Genomic DNA, 22791 nt, shown 5'->3' with positions numbered 1-22791 from the left:
CCACTGTGAAGACAGATGCAAAGAATTCATTTAGCTTCTCTGCAATCTTACTTGGTAATTTTTACTTGGTAATTTTACTTTTACATTTCCCTGTAAAACAGACAATAAAATTCTAAGACTGTGTGTGTGTTATGTGTCTTCAAGTCAATTACGACTTATGGGGACCCTATGAACCAGCGACCTCCAGTAGCGTTTGTTGTAAACCACCCTGTTCAGATCTTGTAAGTTCAGGTCTGTGGCTTCCTTTATGGAATCAATCCATCTCTTGTTTGGTCTTCCTCTTTTTCTACTCCCTTCTGTTTTCCCCAGCATTGTCTTTTCTAGTGAATCATGTCTTCTCATTATGTGTCCAAAGTATGATAACCTCAGTTTCATGATTTTAGCTTCTAGTGACAGTTCTGGTTTAATTTGTTATAACACCCAATTATTTGTCTTTTTCGCAGTCCATGGTATGCACAAAGCTCTCCTCCAGCACCACATTTCAAATGAGTTGATTTTTCTCTTATCCACCTTTTTCACTGTCCAACTTTCACATCCATACATAGAGATCGGGAATACCATGGTCTGAATGATCCTGACTTTGGTGTTCAGTGATACATCTTCGCATTTGAGGAGCTTTTCTAGTTCTCTCACAGCTGCCCTCCCCAGTCCTAGCCTTCTTCTGATTTCTTGACTATTGTCTCCATTTTGGTTAATGACTGTGCCAAGGTATTGATAATCCTTGACAAGTTCAATGTCCTCATTATCAACTCTGAGACTACAGCTGTCTTAATGTAGTATATTTAATTTATGGGGAAAATCCCTTCCACTTTGTTATTATAAAGACAGGCTTTATTTGGGTTTCTTGCTGTATAAATGTACTGAGTGAGATAATGTTCATAGAATAGTTCCCACTGACGTGGTTTACGCCTCTATTGATACAGTAATACCTCATTTATCAAAGTACATGCATTCCTGGAAATTAACAGAAACTTTGGTACCAGAGGTAAGAATAACAGGGAGATAATAGGGACAGGTTCCTACACCACAAAAAAGAAGAGCAGTTCAATATATTTCAGAAAACGTTTTTATTCAAAACTACGCATGTTTGAAACAAAACAACCAGGTCAGGTAAGCCACTTGAAGGCTTCTTCCAAAATGCATCCAGGGATGCCTGCCTTGCCTTTTTTTGTTTTAATCATGTAGCGTCTTGCTATAGCAATCTAAAACTCTGAGCACAGTTCTCCTTTCTGCACACTGAAGCAGGCAGGAAAGGGGCAGCCGCCGCCACCACCACCACCCTGTGCTTGGTTTCTCTCTATATCTCCGTGCCATCCTTTCCTACACTTGAGCAGACATGTCTGCAGTAAACAGTGCTTCTAGGGCACCTGAAGCACTGTTTACAGCAGAGGTGCCTGCACCACCTGGCAAAGAATGCCATTCCAGTGGACAAGGGGCCACATTTTGACTATGGCAGAGAATGTGTCCCCCCCCCGCCCGAAAAAAGTTTATTAAAAGGAGCTTCTTTCCTGGAGGATTTGTTAACTGAGGTATTACTGTAGTTCTATATGCTCCTTACCTGAGGTTTTTTTTTAAATGTTAGGGCATTCCTTTCTATAGCTCAGTTCAGATGTAAGAGGAAACCATGGTTTACCATTACAAGAAAGAGCCTTATCTAAATTCAGTGAACTGTTGGTTGTAGCTGGATAGATGTCCCTCTGTTGTTTTTTAATCTAATAGCAGCTGTTGGGGGGGGGGGAGCAATGCGGTCAAGACTGTGGTGGTGGGGCAGAAAATAGAACAATTTTCCCTGTGTCATTTTCCAGATGAAAATCCTCCCTGAACTTCGCCTTGCAAGCAGAGGGCAAAAATCACTGCTCTCTCTCTTTCTTTGTTTCATGTGGAAAATAGCACTCGAGAGAAAGGGCTCACCCCTCTTTCATAGAATCACAGAATGGTAGAGTGGAAGGAGCCTATGAGGCCATCAAGTCCAACCCCTCCTCAATGCAGGAATCCAACTTAAAGTATACCCTTCAATCTGTCACAGCTGCTATTAAACTTTCAAAGCGAAACACAGATCTCTTGCCATCGTCCAGTTGAGCTGCTGCTGTCACACAGCTGTAGCTAAGAGGAGAACAGCAGCAACCTGGAAAAAGAAAAAGAGAGAGACTCCCTCCTTACACTCCTTCAATCCCAATGGCTGCCTCTCATATCCTGCTGTACACCGCCCTGAGAGCTTGTCGCTTAAGGGCGGTCTAAAAGTACAATAAATAAATAAATAAATAAGGCTTGCAGTTTAGGGTGAGGTCAGGCTTTTGAGCTGACTCAGTCCTGCTCTTCACCCAAGCAGAGACAGAAGCAGTGTGTAGGAAGGAGGATTGCAAGGGTAGGGTGATGTGGAGAGCCCGTCCCTCCGCCTTCTGGTCCCGCAGCACTCCATTCCAGCCACTGCCTTTGTTGCCATGCTGCAAGCAAGAAGAGAGGTTGGGGCCAGCCCTGCTCACAGAAGCAATGGCAGAGGTCAAAGAATGAAGGGGCAGGGTGGGGTGGGATTTATAATTATAATAATTCCATCCACTTCCTAGGGCCATTTTCCCTGATCCAATGTTCTTCAGTCTTGTAGTCCAAGAACATCGGGGACACAACTCTCATCACCCTTGACCATTGGCTAAGCTGGATGAGGATGATGGGAGTTGTACAGTCCAAGAACATCTGGGGACCCATGGTTGAAGAACACTGTTCTACTTAAAGTAATAGAGTGAGAGATGGGAGCAAGCTTGGAGAGTAAGTAGGGCTGCATTCAGACTTTTTTTCCCCTTATTCATCCTGATTATAATACTAGCGCTTCTGTCCCAATTTCTAATATTCCTTTCACTCTGCAGTACCTACTGTGTTTTTTTCATCAATATACAGTACCGCCATGTCATGCTAAATTTCATTCACACCAGAGGGCATGGTATGACACAACAGCAGCAAACATCATCAGAATGCCCCACCCCCTCATGTTCATGTGTACTTCTGTATGCTGGAATACTGCCCCAAATTTCTTACATCAGCAGCAGTGGTGTGTCCTCAAGAAATCCGTGGGAAAAATAAAATGCCAAACTCCCATGATGTTCTGGATTAAAGGGGTCGCAAACAGATTTTTTTTTTAAGCAATTAACACAGAAATTAGCACTAAACTTCTACTTGATTCTGCTACATTTCTATAAGTGGCTTTTACGCAGAGCTTGGAAAAGTTACTTTTTTGAACTACAACTCCCATCAGCCCCAGCCAACATGGCCACTGGATTGGGCTGATGGGAGTTGTAGTTCAAAAAAGTAACTTTTCCAAGCTCTGCTTTTACGTTATGTGAAAGATCACCTTGTAGTGGTGAGTGGGCTTGCGTGTTCCAATGAACCCTGTGAGCGATTCCGTTGGGAGCCATGTACTCCCAGAAGGGTCATCCATGGTGGTAAGGTTAAGGGAGAGGAACCAGACAAAGAACGATCCAAGAAAGTCCTCAACAGCAGAACAGGCGGAGGATAACAATGTGTACATTACAACGGCTGTGAAGGCAGATGAAGGCTGCAGCAGATAAAAGACTTCCAATCGTCGTGGTATCCATGCCAATGGATCAGAGCCTTTTTCTGTCAAGATTGTGTGTTGATCGTTGTGCGCCGATCTCCCCATATAAAACAAATTCACACACAGGTGTCTTCCAAGCAAAGACCTTATCTTGGAAGACAATCTTACTTGGCCACGAGTGATTGCCAATGAATGAAAACGAGAAAATGAACAGGTAAGGAAATGTCAGAAAAACAGAATAAAGTGCTATCTGAATGCAGCCTAGGTCTTGTCTTTGCTGTCACTGCCTGGCAAGAGTAAGAAGAGGGGAAGGTGGAGAAGGAGCTGGCCTTTAGGTACTTGGAGCTACCTAACTGGCTTGATGCTCCCTTTTTAATTTTTTTTAATAATCAGTAGCTACTTAATCAGTAGCTAGTTGTAAAATTAAGAAGTTGCACAATGCAGAAGAGCAAAATCCCAAATGAAGGGAAAAGAGTCCCAAGTCAGGAAGGAAATACACATGGTTCATAATGTATTATACATTTTCACAAACATCTAGGTTTTTATAGTTGCATCCCTGGCTGCACATTAGAAAACAATAATGGCATTAGTGATGATAATAGTAATTAGCAATAATATGCAGCACTTATCTGCATCACTACTCTGCAATGACACTCTCAGGGTGTTCTTGAACAAGTTACCACCCCTTGTCCTGTCTAGACTATCCCTAGACTGTTACTTTGTTTTATTTTATCCTGGTTCCCAGCTGTGATAAATTAAGGCTGCAATCCTATATACACTTATCTGAGAGTAAGCCCCTTTGAAAAAAATGGAATCTACTTCTGAGTAGACATGTATAGAGTTAGAGACATGTATACCCTATAGTAGGTACATACCATTAAGAAAGACAACTTACATCACAGTTTATCAGCCTGAGAGCGACCATTGTGCCTGTGCACTCTCCCCGTGTGTATGTGTCTTAACACAAGACTTCTGGGGTTAGTTAAACCAGTTTCCTGTTATGGCAGAAATGGAAAACTGATTTAAGCTGTAACTTGTAACTACAAACTAGTCTTGCAAACTGTGCTTTGATCCTGGTTTGAAACCCAGGATTATAGCCAAAGTTTTAACAATAGTTTCCCAGTTTGAACATAACTGGAAACTGTAGTTAACCCCAGAAGTGTTTTAATAAGGTATGCCAGAGAAATTACAAGAGGAGGGGAAGAAGGAGCACATGTGCACAACTTTTGTTCTTAGCCCTGATACAATAGGCCATGGTTTATCAGAGACAGTTGTCTCTTAACCAAGCCTTAGAGTTCCTGAATAAAAATGGTCTGATGTTCAAAACTTCTGAGCCTTAACTGTAGTCAATAGAAATAAGAGGGTGGAGTTTATATTAAATTATTTGATCTTCACGCCTTACCTTGAATTCCAGACATGTGGGAGCTGTTGTATTTTCTTACCACTGAGGAAAATTAACTCTAGAATGCTCAGACACATTTTTTTTTGTAATAATTTTAGGTGGTATTCAACTAAGCCACAATCAGAGAAGACCCACTAAAATCAATGGACTTACCACCCTTAATGTAAGCCAAAGCTGGATCCTCACATTCAAAACAGGTCCTAGTTCTGAGCCCAGCCTCAAACATTTTAAATCAGAACACATTAATATGGATTTGGAGCCTAAATTTAATAGTACTGGTTGTTACTTTCTGAAACTGTAAAAGCAATTGGGATTCTGGCTTATAATCGTTTCAAGAAATTGGCTCTAATGTTTGCTGAAATAGCTGCACTGACTGATAGCATCATGCTTTTCAGTTGGTTGCTAACCTGTGGCCCTACAGATGTTGATGGACTACAAGTCCCATCATCCCTGGCTATTGGGCAAGCCAGCTGGGCTGATGGGAGTAGGAATCCAACAACATTTGAAGAGCCATAAATTTGCCACCGCTGCTAAGTGTTGTTAGACAGTGTGGTGACAGTTGTGGCAAATCAGGAAGCACATAACTAATGCATGTTGCTACAAAAGCCACTCTTTAGAACCGTACCTGTTAGTGATGCGAAACAATTTCCTCTTGGTGGACAGCATAATTGACACACTTTGTTCTTTCCAATGAGCTATGATATATGCAAAATTAACACCCCAATTTGCCTGTTACAAATGCATTCTTATATACTCCCATAGTCAAGCACATGATAGTAAAGATATCCCAAGATGAATACAACAGCTTCCACATGTCTGGAATTCAAGGTAAGGCTGAAGACGCACCTCTTTACCCTGGCCTTCGACACCTGAGATGTATGTTTTGCAGGACTCACCCACCCTGTTTAATTTAAACAATTAAAGCAATTAATTGTCATTTGCTTTAATTGTTTTTAATATGAATTTTAAACTGTAGTGACATGACCTGGGACCTACTGGTGAAAGGTGGGTAATAAATTTAGTAGTAGTAATAGTGACGATGGTGATGATGGAGTCAAACGAAGGGGAAAAATTGAAGGGGGAAAAAAGGAAAAAACCTGCCTCCTGCCCTGGCTGCAGGTTAACAGTCGGGGCTCTGGGTATCTCCCAACCACCACTGACATAGGTTGCAATCATACTTGTGTTTCGGATTCTGAACATCAGTTCAAGATTCTAAACATCCTTTCATATTATTTTATTTACTTTTTTTGTAGATAATAGCTAGATTTGCTATTTTTCTAATACAGGTATTAAAAACATCCTTCCTGCTACTCCAGCAAAAGCTACAGGCTCCAGATGAGTTAATTTGTGAAGGGAATTGAGGTCCAATAATAGAAATGGATAGAAATTTACTTAGCTGAAGGCTGCTCTTACTGTCCAAAGGTTTATTTGTGGAAGACAAGATGGAATTGTCTTATTCCAATAAAATGGGTTTCTGTACTGATTTTCATATAAGAGCATCTTTTCTTTTTTATTTGTCAAACATTATTCACTACATTAGCTGGCCTCAGTTTGCTTGCTTTTACTAGCTTCATAGACACAAGTTATTTGATGAACTGAAAATGCAACTTTCAAGAACTGGCCTCGCCCTCTAACAAAGCAATCCAAACTCGCAATCTGCTATGCTGAAGGGCTGACAGCATCCTCACTAGCATCAGCCAGCAGAAACAGGGTGTTTTAGGGGCAGGGAGAGGGCTGGGTTAGCATAGGATGTACTTGATCTTATGCAGACCCTACTGTCTTCACATGATGACAATGGGCCCAATTTGGGCCTCTTTACTGCACCAGCCAGGGAGCATTTTTTCCCTGCCCCTCAGCTTTTGCTAAGGGGGGCCCACCAGGGTTGTGGATGCAGTGCTGGCAGTACCACTCCATAACGGTTCCACTGCTGCTCAGCAGGGATTGTTTGCACCCTAACTTTAACAATTACAAGCTGTATAAAGAGATCGGTTTTGCTCATTCGTTGGTCATAGTATCACATTGAGTGGAATCCTGACTCTTAATTTTGCAAGTAGACACTTGGAGTCTGTTATTTGGACACAGGGGCCTGGGCCCAGAAGTTCCTCCATATAGAAAGGGCCAATGACAGGCCCCATAAAGCCCACAAGCCCCTCCAAAACAACGACTCCTGTTCCCACTGGTTTTTTACTTCTGTACTGAGTGGGTTAGCAAGAAACATGCTTCTGCAGATGAAGATTGTCGAGACCAAGGACTCACTAAGGTCTGACGAACTGAGAATTACCCCATGCTTGCAAAATCTAGTCCAAAGCACTTGGTTAATGATTGCAGTTTGCCATGTTAATTAATTAATTAAATTTATATCCTGCCCTTCCTCCCAGTAACAGCCCAAGGCGGCAAACAAAACACTAAACACTCTAAAACACCATAAAATCACACTTTAAAATATATTAAAACAAAATGTATTTAAAAACATATTAAAACAAAACATCAATTTACCCGAGTGTGGAAATAGGACAAGGTACTTTCATGCTCATATGAATTGCTGTCAGAAAATGGTACCTTTAGCTGTGAAGATGGTGGGGTCAGACACTCTTCTGAGATGGGATGACTCTTCTAATCTTTTATGGGATGACTTTTCTAATGCCAGAACTGTAAGATTCCTGCAGTAATCTGTCCTGCAAGGTTGTTGCAAGCGTGCACATAAAGACTGTAAAGCACCCACCAAATGAAACTTTTTTAAAAAAAATACAGAAGCAAAGAATTTTAATAGAGCACTTTTTGTTGGAACTTTCTGAACAAAACTAGGCCGCACCCTCTGATTCATCGTGAAAAGTGGTGCTGTTTGAAATTAGTATCTGCCTGTCATCTTGGCAAACATGCCACAAATGTATTTCCTTCAACTAATACTCCCTTTTGCTTAAAGCATCAAGGAACTTCTTGGTAGTAATTGTGACATCCACCCCCCCCCTCCAATTCAGGAAGCTTTGAGGCTATTTTTTCACAAGAGGAAATGATTTCTTAGCCAAAAGATGAGATATGAATCTTCTAAATAATAAAAAATGCAAGTAAACATCTTTACCTACACATTGGAACCCTAAAATTTAAGGGGAACATCCTTGTATAAACAACAGAGATGGGCGTGCTGCAGAGTTTACTCTCCTATGAATGTTTGCTTCAAAGGACATGTTTCAACAGACATCTTTTAGTAATAGATTACAGTTGTTTGTACAGGAGGCATAATACCTATAAGTACTTTTAATGTGCCAAGTGTTTTATAATCAATATTTTGCATGCTCTCACTGTGAACCTCTGCCTATGTTCTAATGAGATTAAGTCATGGAACCTTATTGAAGTATCTAAGCAAATTCATAAATATGCTAGGGTAATGCAGAACCAAGAGAGCCAGCATTGTGTCTGTTAGAGTTTTGGGAGACCCAAATCCAAATCCCCCTTCAGTTATGAAGATCGCTGACTGACGTTGGATCAGCCACACTCTCTCAGACTAACCTACCTCACAGGGTTGTTAATTTTATTCTCTTAAGTGGGGAGGTGGAAGAAACCATGTACACTGCACTGAGCTTCTTGGAAGAGAGGTGGGTTTCAAGTCTAGCTATAGTAAATCAAGCCTAGCACTCTAGGTACTGCGCCATAGACATTCATAGTTGGTTCATGCTGATTTCAGGGGAAACATGCTTTGAAAGTTAGCCTTGGGTCTAGAAACCATTTTTACACACACCCCTCCCCAGGGAGAGGGGTTCATCTCTCCCACTTGCAGCCTCTCTGAGCTGCTCTGCTGATCTGGAGGGCCACATAAATATCTGGAGCAGTGGGCAGGAGGAAAAACCCAGCAATTTCTGAATGTGAGAAGCACTTCTGGTCATGGCAAACACGTATTTGGTCCAAGCCTTGTTCTTCTACACCTCTGTGTGTGTGCGTGTGTGTGGCAAATATAAATAAACACAGACCCACCCTTTTCCACTTAAAGCCCCTGACCAGACCAAGTTTAAATCACACCAGAGCCTTGTGCTATAGCACTATAGGTAGGAGAGGGGGAAGAACATGTCTTTGACTCAAAGTGTGGTTTATGTTCTGCCACTCTTCCTACATAAGAACTCACTCTTCTCTCTGTAAACTTCCCAGTTCTGTGTGATTTGTGTTTTGTCTGGTCTCCTAAAACCATGCCATTGGCTCAAGAGCCAGCCTACCAGTGTTTTTTTATTTTTCAGCTGACCACCACCACCATTCTATTTCTACATTGGAAAAATCAGTGGTGGCATTGCAGCAGGAGCCCAAATATTAGTTGGCTCACAGTTAGTCTATCTCAGATATTTACAGTAGGCTTGACACAGTGCACAGTCCTACAAGCTATGTCTAATTGTCTTACCTCCCTTTGTTCACCGCAACTGTACACTGAGAGCAGGTATATCATCCTAATGGTTCTCTTTTGGCTCCGTTTGCAGCTCAACAGCCATCCAGCATTTTCTGGGGCCACAGAACATTATTATGGATCTAGAACATCTCATTTACTAAGAGAGGTGATAATATTTGTGCAGCCAACAGTAAAACCAATAGTAGTATTTAAAAATGAAGAGGTCAGGGTCCCCTGGGCTCCACATGGACCCATGGCACAGGAAGAGAGTCTTCAAGGATTCCATACTGTAGACTTTGCAACGGTTCATCCTTGGGCAACCAGGCCTCTAGAAGGTTGACTGGCAGTGTTGTACTCCCATAGCGCTGCAGGGTGACAGGACAATCCTGGGTGCAAGGTGGGTGTTAAGCTTTAAATGAGTATTCTGAATATGAATTAATCCATGTAGCTTTGTGCCAAAATATCTACAATTACATTTTCCATCTATTCCAGGAGCAGCAAGATACACACAGTACCGTTTATATTGGTTCTAAGTATACTTCACTCCCATTAAAAATAAATTAATCAGCAAATTTCTACACAGCTAAGCCTACTTTTATGTAAATACAACACAGCTGTAATGAATTATAAGGTGTTATTATCTCTCTCACACACACTGCATAATACTTCACACATAAGAGGGTTCTCTCCTTAGCTCAGCTTGCAACAAAAGCATCTTAAATAAACTGAGAAAAAATTGTTTGGTTTGTAATGTTTTCACAGAAGTGGAATATACCTCACACATATAAAGTTTCTTTATATGACTCATTTTATAATAAGTTAAACTGAGGAAGTTTGCTTTGGGAAAAAATAAACTTTTTTTTGTAAAAAGAAATTTGGTAGCTGTTGCTGGAGCAAATGTCTAAGGGTACATCTAGAGCAACAAACATGGTGCATTTAATTTCATTATAGTTTTGTCCCTTACTGTCCTCATACTAATTCCCACACATTTCCCATGCATACATGCTTCGCAAGTCTGGAACTGATGGTTTTCAGTTTCCCCCTAACACACTGAATTTACAGAGTTATCAGCGTATCCAGTCACACATAAACTCCAATTTTTTTTCATTCAGTGTGTCAAACTGAGAGGTTCAGAATCTCAACATGGCATAGTGATGCTGTCAGATTTAATTTCCCTTAAAAGAAGTTAGATGGAATTAACAGGATGTGTCCAGTAATAGGTATGTCCTTATGTAAATACAGGGATTGGGTAACAACTTAAGAAGAGCCTGCTGGATCAGGCCGGTGGCCCATCTAGTCCAGCATCCTGTTCTCACAGTGGCCAACCAGATACCTATAGGAAGCCTGTAGGACTCTCCTGTTCTGTGGTTTCCAGCAACTGGTATTCAAAAGCATACTGCCTTCGATAGCGGGGGCAGAACATAACCATATAACCTGTGACCCTCCAACTGTTAGATCTCCATCATTCCTAACCATTAGTCATGTTGGCTGGGGCTGATGGGAGTTATAATCCAACAACATTTGGAGGGTCGCCAGTTCCCCATCCTTACCATAATGAACAGGAAGGAGAGCAGGACAATTACCAGGAAGAGAGCTAGGGAGAAGCCTATGTTAAAGCCAGTCATTGAAAGATTTCTACTTCTTCTTAAATGAGGTACAAGCTTCTTTCACACAACCCTCTTCTCTGCCTCCCTGGGAAGAAAAGCACAACATAATGCAATTTCTATTCCACGCCCTCATATGATCATCAGTAGCAAATAGGACATACGACTGCTTGCCTGGATACACCCAATGAAGAGCAGGCTTGTGTGCTGGGGGTGGGGTGGGGGTCTCCCCAATATCCTGGAAAGGAAGATTAAACTTGACTGCTCTTTGAGAAGGTATTATGAAGAGGAACACGCACATATACTTTGCTTTACCAAGTGATGCACATATACACCAAAAGCAAACAGCTTCTATGAATGCTAATGCCATCCAGAATGAAAGACTTTTTTCTATATTGGTTTCAGGACATTTATTAGGATCAAATGTTAAAGTTTGTGGAAAACTATTCTCCAGATTTTCAACAAAGGCATTACATGGTAAGGAAAAACATGATAATGGTTTCTCAGGTTGCACTTTTTACCACAAGAGAAACAATAGTGGACTAACTTTCTTTATGTAACACATACAAGGGCTGTTTCTAAGCGAAGAAACTATTTGAAAAGCAGGTTAGAAAAACCACCACTCGGTCAAATTGTTAATCACATAAGATCCTTTTACAGGGTGATAACCTGAGCAAAACAAAACCATGAATAGGAAATGTTGTTCACACTGCAAAGCTTTCAGAGGACAGAAGGAAGACATGGATGGTAGGCTGAAAAGTGGTTTCTAGTCATAGTCTCAGGTCCAAACTAGACATGACATTAAATGTATAATGTGCCACTTTTAATAGCATCAGATTTATGGTAGTGGTGGGTGAGGGGCTAACAATCATCAAGATAGCAGCAGGCATGGAGTAAGAATATAACGCTCCCACAATGCAACCCTCTGAAGGTACAGTTTGTATTGGAAGGAAATTCTCAATTAATGTCATTGTACCCCTCCCCGCCAGCTGATGCTATTTGCATTTTTTAAAACCTGTATGTTAACATCATGTCTAGCTTGGTTCTCTGCCTCCCATGCAGTCATTAAAAAGCTGTGCCTCCTATGGGGTCATAACAACATCTCTGCTCCAGTATTACAGAGGCAAGGAAGGAAACTGACCCTTCCTGCTTGTATCAGCTTCACCCTAACCTTAGTTGGGAAATTGAAGGCAGTCCTTTCAGAAACCTCAACCATTTTTCAAGCTTTGGAATTCCAATATCTCATTTGCCCCGACACACACGATACTTGTACAGGAGAACATCTTTCACATCCATGCTTGTGCTTACCAATTTTATGGAAGACAGAATCATGGCATGTTTGGATAGCTGATCCCCTCTTACCAGACAAGGCAGATTGTTACTTTGATAAACTATTCCTCTCAAAAGATGAAAGCTCCCTCAGGGAACTAACCGTGAGGGATTCCTCAGATTAACTAGAAGCATTCAGCCACAGATATAATACTATAAAAGTAGCATATTGTTCTTGTTTCTAAGGTGGAAATAATTACAAAGAGAAGAGTTGTCATCACTCTTTCAAATAGCAAATACAGCATTTATTCTTTTCTTTCTTGGGAACCCCACAGTATAAATCAAGTCCCAGTTCCAGGAATTGTTCCACATGTAGACTTAACACACAGTCAGTAGCAAACGTTTTCAAGCAGGCTGAAGATTTCAGAGTCCTTCATCATTGTATGTGGGTAAAGCAGGCTTCACAATGCTTTGAGCATTTGTTTCCACAAGGGGGCGCCAAGTCACTTCACCAGACAGCAGCAGGTCTTCTCCAGGCATAGCATCCAGATGCTGTATCTGACATTCACAACAGAATAATGCAAGTCACTCAAGAGATTCATAATGAATATGATTCCCCTGATCAGAAGTCTATTTGTGGATGAGTAAGGAAGCGGAATGAGTGAGGGCATTTGGAATCTCATGACATTTCAGGTTATATGGGACCAAAAAGAGAAGTAACTACACTAGACACTTTTAAGAAACCATATAAAAGGAAGATGTACAAGATGTATTTGTTTGAGATTGTGTTGTTCTCTAGCCTGGAGGTAAAAATGTTGGCTTCCAATTAGCAAATGGTTTTCTACACTCTTTTAAATGTCTGTGAATGGGCTGGGTCACTTAAAACAGTTTGAATTTAATAGGGATCTATTTCACATCAAAAAGTCTCCAGCCATGACACTTTTGCAAGGCCATTTAGAATCTGTAAGGAGGTGGCCACCTGTATTTATTTATTTATTATTTGATTTATATCCCACCCTCCCTCCCAGTAGGAGCTATAGGGGCAAGTCAAAGATCAAGATGAAATTCAGGACTTGAATTGCCTCAACCATGACAGCTATGCATATTAGAAGAAGTTAAAAATCCATAATTCTATTCCTGGCTCTGGGAACAAAGCACAGACCTCTGGGAAGAAACTGCCTAGTCAAAAATGGGTAGTCCAGGACATTAGTCCAAACATGTTTCTAAATTATTTTTCCTTCCAGTTTGTCTCTACCGAAACAGTTCCCTTTGTCTAAAATAGAATTGGCCCTTCTCAAATTTCCAGGAAGGCAAGAAGCAAGAACCCTAAATATAGAGGGTACATGTGGACACCTTAAACCAGAGACGATAAACCTGTGGGTCTCCCAGCCAGCATGGCCAATGATCAGGGATGATGAAAGCTGAGAGTCCAACATGTGGAGGGACACAAGTATCCCACCCCTACCATAAACAGATGGAGAGCACAATCAATATAAGAGGCAGGATGACTTGGCAGATGGGGCAGTGGCATCTCTGGCATCTTTTGCCACATCCTTTCCAGCAACCTCACATTATCTTGTTTTGGTTTTGTTTCCAGGATGGCAGTGCTTCTCCCCCTTAACACAACTTCTGGGTTGGGAGTTTTGGCACTGGCCAAGAAGGATAGTAGCACCCTCCCTATGGGTTTATGTAGTGAAAATATTCCCTTATAGAGTCATTTGATAGACTAAAAAACAGAGGTGATGCATGTGATAAAGGAATACATTTCATCTCCAATCCTAACTCCAAGAACCTTGGGGGGTTATACATAAAGGTTACCACATTTTAGCTCAAGAGCTCCATGAGCTAGGTTAGCTCATGACTAGCCCAAGGTCACCCAAGCGAACTTTATGATGGATCAGAGGTCTGAATCAACATCAGATCTCCAATGGCTTCTTTGGAAGGAAAGTGGTATATACTGTGTAATAAATATATAAAATAAAATAAGTCTCCCTGGTCCAGGCCCTATATTCTAACTACTATGCCAACCATGCAAGTGACTGCTATATGGTATTATTATAATTGCTTTTAATGAAATTGTTATTGATTTTTAATTTTTATTGGGTCCTTTTGTACGGTAAGCTGCCTTGATGTACTTCTCTGAAAAGTGCAATAAATAATATATAAAACAAAAGGCACAGAACACATTCTTTATATATCCACCAGTACTCAAATGTCATCTTTCTTTTTTGCCTTGAAAGATGGTTTTTCCTTTCTACAAAACAAAACCTCTAACTGTCTAATTTAAATGAATATGCCCCATTTTGCTTTAATAATGTTTACTGCAGCAAGTTTACATTTAGAAAAACATTTCCAGTGGAGATTAGGGGACTTAAATTATGGTGAAATTATTGCCAGATGCAACTGGAGAATTTCCATCAGGCTTTGAATTTCAGTTGGCTCCATAGTTGCCATTACACGCTGGATGTAAAAAGACTTGACCACAGTTAAGGAATCAGAATCATGTGCTTCCATGTGTTTTTCCCCCAGCACATTGGTAAAGGATTATGTTAACGCTGCCCTCAGCAATGTTTGAAAACTAATGCCTGTAAACTACTGATTGAAGCTGATTTAAAGGCTTAACAATGGTTAAGGGCAACAAGGAATGGGAGAGGGGAAAGACTATTATGCTACAGTTTTATCTGAGAGACAAGTACACAAAATATGTATATTGTTTGAAAAGCAGTGAGAAGTATAAATAGTTGCCCACCTGTTTGCGTACATATTCCACCATTATTTCCAGCTGCCTTGGATCTTCACAATGCTTATTGAACAGATTTCTCCAAATGGCTGCTGCAAGCACATGATCATCTGATAAAATTCCCTAAAACGAAGAAAAAGAGCAAATGGGGAAAATGTAAGCACTAAATAGGAAGTGATTTCAGACTTAGCAAATTGGTATTTAGCTGGAAATTCCCTTTACAGTGCAGTACTGTACTAATACAGCCAAGCTTCAAACAATAAAAAACATTGTTATGCTTTTTAATGGGCTTGTTTTAGTGTACATTTTAAGTATGAATGTTTTTAATGTTTTGATGGAATTTTCTTATTTGTCTATTTTAATTGTGTGTAGATATTTTATAATTGATTTTATATTTGTAAACCATTTAGAAGTCATTTTAGCATATAATCAGTACATAAATAAATAATAATTTAAAAACCATGGTGTGTTCATTGCTATTCAACCTTCATTTTCAGGGGAAGACAATATATTACAGATCTTATTTGCAGGGGAAAAGAGCAAGCTGCAAATATATGACTGAAAGTTTGTGTTGACATTCTGGTCAAACCTGAGTCTGAGAAGGAGATTCAGTAGCCTCAGGGGCGAGGATTTGGCCCCCTATACTTGAAAAAAGTGTGGCGGCACTTACCCTGTGGAATTCCCTCCCCTTAAATATGTGGTGTAGTGGTTAAGGTGTTGGACTACGACCTGGGAGACCAGGATTTGAATCCCCACATAGCCATGAAACTCACTGGGTGACCTTGGGCCAGTCACTGCCTCTCAGCCTCATGAAAACCCTATTCGTAGGGTCGCTATAAGTCAGAATTGACTTGAAGGCAGTACATACACAGAAATATTAGGCAAGCGCCAGCTCTGTTATCTTTTTGGCGCCTTTTGAAGACTTTCCTCTTTCGATAAGCATTTTAAGTTGAGACCTATCCCAGCCTGTGTTGGAATTGCTTTTTAATATGTTTTTTTAAAAACCTTTTTTTAAACAATATGTTTTTTAACTTTTTAAAAAATAATGTTTTAAAAGCTTTTAAAAATGTTTTTAAAGTTGTTTTGTTTTAATGTATTTTAAGGTCTGTTTTTATGATGTTTTAAAGTGTTTTTAGTGCTTTTGTTTGCTGCCCTGGGCTCCTGCTGGGAGGAAGGGTGGGATATAAATCAAATAATAAATAAAAAAATAAAAAACATGTAAGTTGTGTGAAAGTCTGCGCTAGGCACAAAACCTTTACCCAGATTCATGTCACTTATGAACAATTTAACACTACATTCCCCACTATCATGCAGCATGCTATGGGAATAAGCAACTTCGTGACCACACCACAGTCCCTAGCTTCATCCCCTCCTTATGATTAGCAGAATTATCCAAGAAAAGCAAACACGTGCACATACTTCATTGGCATAACCATCCTATACAGTTCAAAAACACAGTTTATTCAGCACAAAACCAATACTAACCTTTGATAGCACATACACCTGCCATTTATCTTGTCTACATATGCTAGAATTACCTCATCATATCCAAAAAGAGCTCCATAGAAAATTTCTGTCATGGTTCTCATACTTGACTTCAGGGCAACAGAATCAATCTGAAAAACAAAACAGCAGTCAGTATTGGTATGGGGGAATTAGTATTAGTATGGGGGGAAATCAGACATGTATTATTTATTTATTAAACAAAATGCACGGGTACAGGATGGGAAATACCCGGCTTAGCAGTAGTGCGTGTGAGAAGGACCTTGGAATTGTAGTGGATCGCAAGTTGAACATGACCCAGCAGTGTGATGCTGCGGCAAAAAAGGCAAATGCGGGTTTGGGCTGCATAAACAGAGCTATAGTTTCCAGGTCGAGGCAAGTAATAGTCCCACTATATTCTGCATTAGTCAGGCCTCATCTGGAATACTGCGTTCAGTTCTGGGCGCCTCATTTTAAGAAAGATATAGACAAGTTGGAGCGGGTTCAGAAGAGGACGACGAGGACGATAGCCGGTATGGAGAACAAGTCTTATGAGGAAAGGTTGAAGGAACTTGGCATGTTCAGTCTGGTGAAGAGAAGGCTGAGGGGTGACATGATTGCACTCTTTAAGTACCTGAAGGGCTGTCACATAGAGGAGGGTACAGATTTGTTCTCTGCTGCCCCAGAGGGTAGGACTAGGTCTAATGGTTTTAAGTTGCAGGAGCGTAGATTCAGATTGGACATTAGAAGGAACTTCTTGACAGTAAGGGCAGTTCGGCAATGGAACCGACTGCCTAGGGAGGTGGTGGGATCCCCTTCACTGGATGTCTTCAAGCAGAGGCTGGACAGCTATCTGCAGGAGATGCTCTAGCTTTGGATTTCCTGCTGTGAGCAGGGGGTTGGACTCGATGGCCTACAAGGCCCCTTCCAACTCTATGATTCTATGATTCTATCCCACCTTTCCTTCCAGAAGGAGCTCAGGCTGGCAAACAAGAACACTAAAAGCAGTCTAAAACGTATTAAAAAGAAAAGCTTTTAAAAATATCAAAACGAAACATTTTTATTTATATTTATAGTCACTCTCCTATCCTAACTCACATCTAGATACAGCAGAATAATCACCCGTGCTGGTCAGGGCTTGGTGGGAAGGAACAGTATATCTGAACAGAAGAATTTCACACTAGAGCCTTGAGACACAGAGGCAGAGAGGAGATTCTTGTTCAACACCAAACTCAGCATACATTCAAGATGCATGGGCAATACACCATACTTTTGAACAGAACTATTGTGGGAAGTGTCTCTTCCAGGATATAACTGCTATTCCACACTGCATACTGAATATATATAATACTTTGGTATAGGAAATACCATACGATATCAAATGTTTCAGATAAAAAACAAGCAATAAAATGCAACCACTAGCAGAACACAACAGGGACAGTAGAGATCAGGGGCAGGATACCAGTGGCCCTCCAGAAGTTGCTTGATATACAACTTCCGTGGTAGCTACAGCTGATGGGAGCTGGAATCCAGCAACATCTGGAGGGCTACAGATTACTATTAAGCCACCTCTATGGTAAGTGAAAGGGATAGCAAACAGGCTGATCAAAGAGAGAAACAGCAGGATTTCAATGTGTAGCCCCCAGAGATCATGCTGGGCCATCAGCTGCAGAATCTGCCACACAAAGGAAAGTCATGAATACACCATACACAAATCTCAGCACTTTGATAAAAGAAACCAGTAACGCTTCATCAGTGATGTTATCAAAGCCCTATTAATATGCATATAGCCCTGTGGTTACTGCCTTGTAATAATTTCCCCCTCAAACAGCTAATTAGTTTGTGTCATACTATCAAACCTATGGCTTATATACAGTCCTCCATTAAACTGCTATTAAGCATTGCCTCAGAGAAAGGCAATGGTAACCCCCCTCTGAATACTGCTTACCATGAAAACCCTATTCATAGGGTCGCCGTAAGTTGGAATCGACTTGAAGGCAGTACACACACACACACACTTTATAACTTTATTTTTATAATACATGCATACAAGGGAACCACAAGGAAAAGGTTCTTTTATGTCAGTTACTCATATTTTTCCATTCATATAAACTATGAAAATTCATGCATATATTTTATAGGCCATCAAGATTTGGTCATTGGGCTATTACTGAATGTTTAATGAAAAAAGTGCTAAATGAAAGAAATCACAGGTTAAATGATGACTGCAACCTCTGTAATAATTATTTTTTTATTGAGTACATAAACTATGATGTCACTTTTAGCCAACCAGGCTTGTACTTTCTGGGCATGTCAGAGTCCATGGCTTTTCTCAACAGACCATACTCCTAAATAAGCAGTATTTCTATACTCTAATAAGGGGGAGCAGCTCTCATGTAACACAATACATTATTATTCCATTTTTAAAACAAGCATATTCCATGAGTTATAATACATTTGCCATGCATTTTTATGACATAATAAAAATGTTACCTTAAGGATTACTTAACACATACTACAAATGTTACAGCAGGCAATCGCAAGGGGACAAAGAAAATAAACAGCACCATTACAGGGACAGGTCCTGGACTCTGCCTCCCTAGGGGAGCAGCTCACTATAGAAAAGCAAAAAGCAGCAGCTTTAAGAAAGATATTAATATGGAGGTAACAAAGCTAAACAAACATGGCAATAAATAAAAATATGACTCTTGCATTGGGGGGGGCAATATCCTGGATAACATCACATTTTTAAAGAAGGCTATGACAGTATTTGGAGGAAACTGGTTAATAATAAACACCATTTCATTAAAATAAGTAAATAAACTTAAAAGAAGTTTAATTCTTTAGAAATATTATTTTCTCAATCCCGCTTCTCAACTGCAAATCTCAACACCTCACTTTCAAGAGAAATGACTTCACTGACACGTTTGTCTCAAATGTCAAGGGCACTAGAGAATTTTAAATTGCTATTCAGTCCTAACGCTACTAATAGCCACTGGATTTCTCCTGAAGCTTAAGCTTCTCCACACTTTGTCAAGAGCAGGCTATCAATACCCCAGTGCCTGCTTTGGTTCAAAATAACTGAGGATTCCTAGGAGGAACAAGCAGCAAATACTATGGGTCTGAGATCTCCAGAATTTTACTGAAAGGTATAGACTAAAAGTTATTATCCAAAAACCCAACAGTAATTCTAAAAGTATAGCTGCACATAAGGCCACTGAGATTTACCTTTCTGGGTTACCTTAGAAAGAAAGAGTGCAATCCTAAGCATGTTTCTCAGAAGTAAGTTCCAGTAAATTTTAAGTGGACTTAGAGATTCTGAGGTAAACCTGTAGAGAATTGAAGTCTAACTAATGTTCCCAGTCTCTCAGTGTAAGAAATTCAATGGTACTCATTTATAATTCATTTAGTTTCTTAGTACAGTATCTACCAAACACAAAACCAAGGGACACCTTAGTTGTATTCAGTTCATACATAATACAACTTCAGCCTCACACACTCCCCCTCCCCCCCTCACTCTCTTCCTCTGGCATGGCAGTGAGGAGACTGGAAGCTTTCACTTCCATTTTTTTATTAACTACAGTTTTTCTTTACAACTAAATCTGAACAAACTGTGGTTAACCTTAACTATGATTTATTGAAACAAGCCAACTTCAAACCTGGCATGAAGCTGGCATGTTTCAATAAACGATAGCTAAGATTAACTACAGTATAGGGGTTTGATGCAATGCTGAACTTCTGTTAATCAAAAATGGAAATGAAAGTTTTTATCACATTGCCTCCTCACAGCTGGACCAGAAGAGGAGAAGAGAGCAGGGAGCCCAAGGCTTACTATGGTTTGTTCCCATATCAATAAACTATGGCTTATTGTTATGGGAACAAGCCCTAGCAATCACAGTTTATACTTTATTGATACTTCTGTATACTTTATGATAAATGTTTTCACCTAATGTCTTCTGGAGTCAAATACGTTTTTCTTATATCTGATACTAAGTTCAGTGCCTAGTTACATTATCAAGTTTGCCCATAACCCATGCTGTGCCTGTTGCATTCGAACTTTGCATTTGTAAAAGTGGAAGTTTCATATTTAACCTTGAAATATAGTCATATACACTGCAGGATTTTGTGTTTTCCCTGCCTCTCAAAAGCAAAGAGATTTCTAGATCAAATAAAGCTCAGCTCCCTTAAACCCTCCTCCTATCCAGGGCATCATTTTCATGCTTGCCACAAAACAGTTAACAGTTAAATATTTTCTTGCCAATATTTTAAGAGTGCAGAAGGTTCCAAATTGCTGGTAAAATAAACAATGCCAGACTGTGAAAACTCCTGGCTGCCATGCTCTCCGATGTTAACAAGAGTTCCTTTATTACTATAACCTTTCTGAAGTGAATAAAAATTACTTCTCTGCCCTATTTCTGCCCTTGACTAAAAGGAAAAAAAGGAAAGTGAACCACAAAAAAGTTACATAGTAAGATGTCCAGAATCTTGGAGAATTCTTAATTTTTAAATGTTTATAGATTATGTAAATATATTGTACCCCAGTTGTAAAAGATTTATGTTCTACCAATGCAACAGTTTCTGCCTTTGCAAATCTCCAGAAAGTTTGTTCAGTTCTATTGAACAAATATATTCAAAGGACACTTTATGGCAAAGTGTTCATTTGATAACTTCTGAAATCAGACAAATATTTTTCTTCCTAATTTTTTTTTGGGGGGGGGGGATAGCAGTGGCTTAGTTCTTAATTTGAAGCAAAGAAGTCACAACATAAAAAAGAAAGATTGCCAGTGCTAAAATATCAAGAACATTTGCTAGTTTTTCTAGGTGAGCTTCAAACTTGCAGACGTACAGTTCAATCTAGCTATGGTTAAGCACTGTTAAGCCTGTAGATTTTAGTGACAGAGAGTTAAGCACATACTCAGTTTTCTCCTTTAAATTAATGGGTCTGGCAGTGACAAGAGAATGTGAAAGTTTATAACATCTTTGAGGGAATGGTTAGATAAGAGCTTGAATTTCACACATAGTTAAACTAATAAAGTATTATAGGAAAGAGACTTTTGGTCTTACCATGAAAACGGTCTTCTCTGTGCATGTCAAAGATGATATCAGGTGATTAAGTAGCTCCACCTAGCGGCAGAAGAGCACTGTTGATTTTTGCAGAAACTTCCTGTTCTGTGTAGCTCCCACCTCAGTTCTTGATGACAAGCTAACTAGTATTGAGAGCACTGACAGGAAGCATGACATGAAACGTCAAGCAACAGCACTCATACACTCTCTGCAAGAGGCCTACAAGGTATCCATGGTTGCAGCCCAGCCCTCCTAGGAAGTGGCCCTGATATCATCTTTGACATGCACAGAGAAGACCATTTTCACAGTAAGACCAAAGTCTCTTCTCCTGTGCATGGAAGATGATATCAGGTAGGACATACCAAAGCTGACCCATGTAGGGTGGGAATACAGCTGGGCTGAATTCATTGACAGTCAGAGAAGACATGCGGTAGCACTCTCCTCCCAAAGGCCACTTCTGCGGATGCATATGTATTAATCTTGTAATGTCTAATAAACATATTGGGAGTGGCCCATGTGGCTGCTCTACATATCTCTGTTAGTGAAACATTTCTCAAGAGTGCTGCTGTTGTGGCTGCTGCTCTAGTGGAATGAGCCACTATCCTGGCTGGTCGCGTCAGTCAGAGTGAAGTGTATGTCAAGGTAATACATGCCTTGATCCACCTACCTAGGGTGGAGGTTGAAACCTTGTTACCCATTGAAGCTGCATGAAATGAAACAAATAAGGAAATCTGTCTTACAAAAAGGCTTAGTTTTGGATAGATATACTTTTAAGGCTCTTGTCACGTCCAGTGAGTGCCATGCCTTTTCCGTGGGGTGCACAGGCTTAGGGCAGAAGGAAGGGAGCACTAACTCTTGTGGACAGTGAAAGGTAGATAGAACAGGATGAAAAGAAGGTACAGTGTGAAATACTACCTTATCCTTATGAAAAACACAGAAATTCTTATCTACAGATAAGACTCAGACACATGGCGGGCCAAAGTAATGGCCACAAGGAACAGGACTTTAAAGGATAGCAAACGGAGAGGAACTTGACTTAAGGGCTCAAAGGGAGGTTTCTGCAGAGCCATTAAGACCTTGTGTAGGTCCCAAGTTGGGAAACGATGGACTGTAGGTGGTGCCGATATTGTTGCCCCCCAAAGGAAATGCTTCAGGAATGGATGAGAACCCAATGGTTTTTCGGGGAACTTAGATAGGATTGACAACAAAGTTTAAGCCTGGCATCCGACAGTGTTTGGTCTGAGTCCCATCGTTAAGCCTTGCAGCAGGAATGAGAGGATTTCTTTAATACCTGTCTTACTTGGATTTACGCCT

The 22791-nt window shown here is 40.3% G+C and overlaps 2 protein-coding genes across 4 annotated transcripts in view; both read right to left on the bottom strand.

The window, feature by feature from the left end:
* FAM83C (family with sequence similarity 83 member C) overlaps positions 1 to 12367 on the bottom strand; it is a 36756-nt gene extending 24389 nt beyond the window's left edge. Inside the window, exon 1 of the mRNA XM_061631771.1 lies at positions 7509 to 12367. The gene's annotated coding sequence lies outside the window, so the exon portion shown is untranslated. The remainder of the gene's footprint in view (positions 1 to 7508) is intronic.
* A 107-nt stretch (positions 12368 to 12474) lies between these two features.
* Positions 12475 to 22791, bottom strand: part of LOC133387288 (ubiquinol-cytochrome-c reductase complex assembly factor 1) — an 88262-nt gene continuing 77945 nt past the window's right edge. For all 3 annotated transcript variants that reach the window (XM_061631773.1, XM_061631772.1, XM_061631774.1), the window contains 3 exons: positions 16470 to 16547; positions 14941 to 15054; positions 12475 to 12749 (listed from right to left, as the gene is read on the bottom strand). In XM_061631773.1, the coding sequence (XP_061487757.1) occupies positions 12615 to 12749; positions 14941 to 15054; positions 16470 to 16547 (327 nt within the window). In that variant the 3' untranslated portion in view covers positions 12475 to 12614. The remainder of the gene's footprint in view (positions 12750 to 14940; positions 15055 to 16469; positions 16548 to 22791) is intronic.

The sequence above is a fragment of the Rhineura floridana genome, chromosome 6 (assembly GCF_030035675.1).
Source record: "Rhineura floridana isolate rRhiFlo1 chromosome 6, rRhiFlo1.hap2, whole genome shotgun sequence".
In the NCBI taxonomy this organism is placed as follows: Eukaryota; Metazoa; Chordata; class Lepidosauria; order Squamata; family Rhineuridae; genus Rhineura; species Rhineura floridana.
Note: the sequence above shows the minus strand (reverse complement) of the source record. Positions and strands in the feature narration are given on the sequence as shown.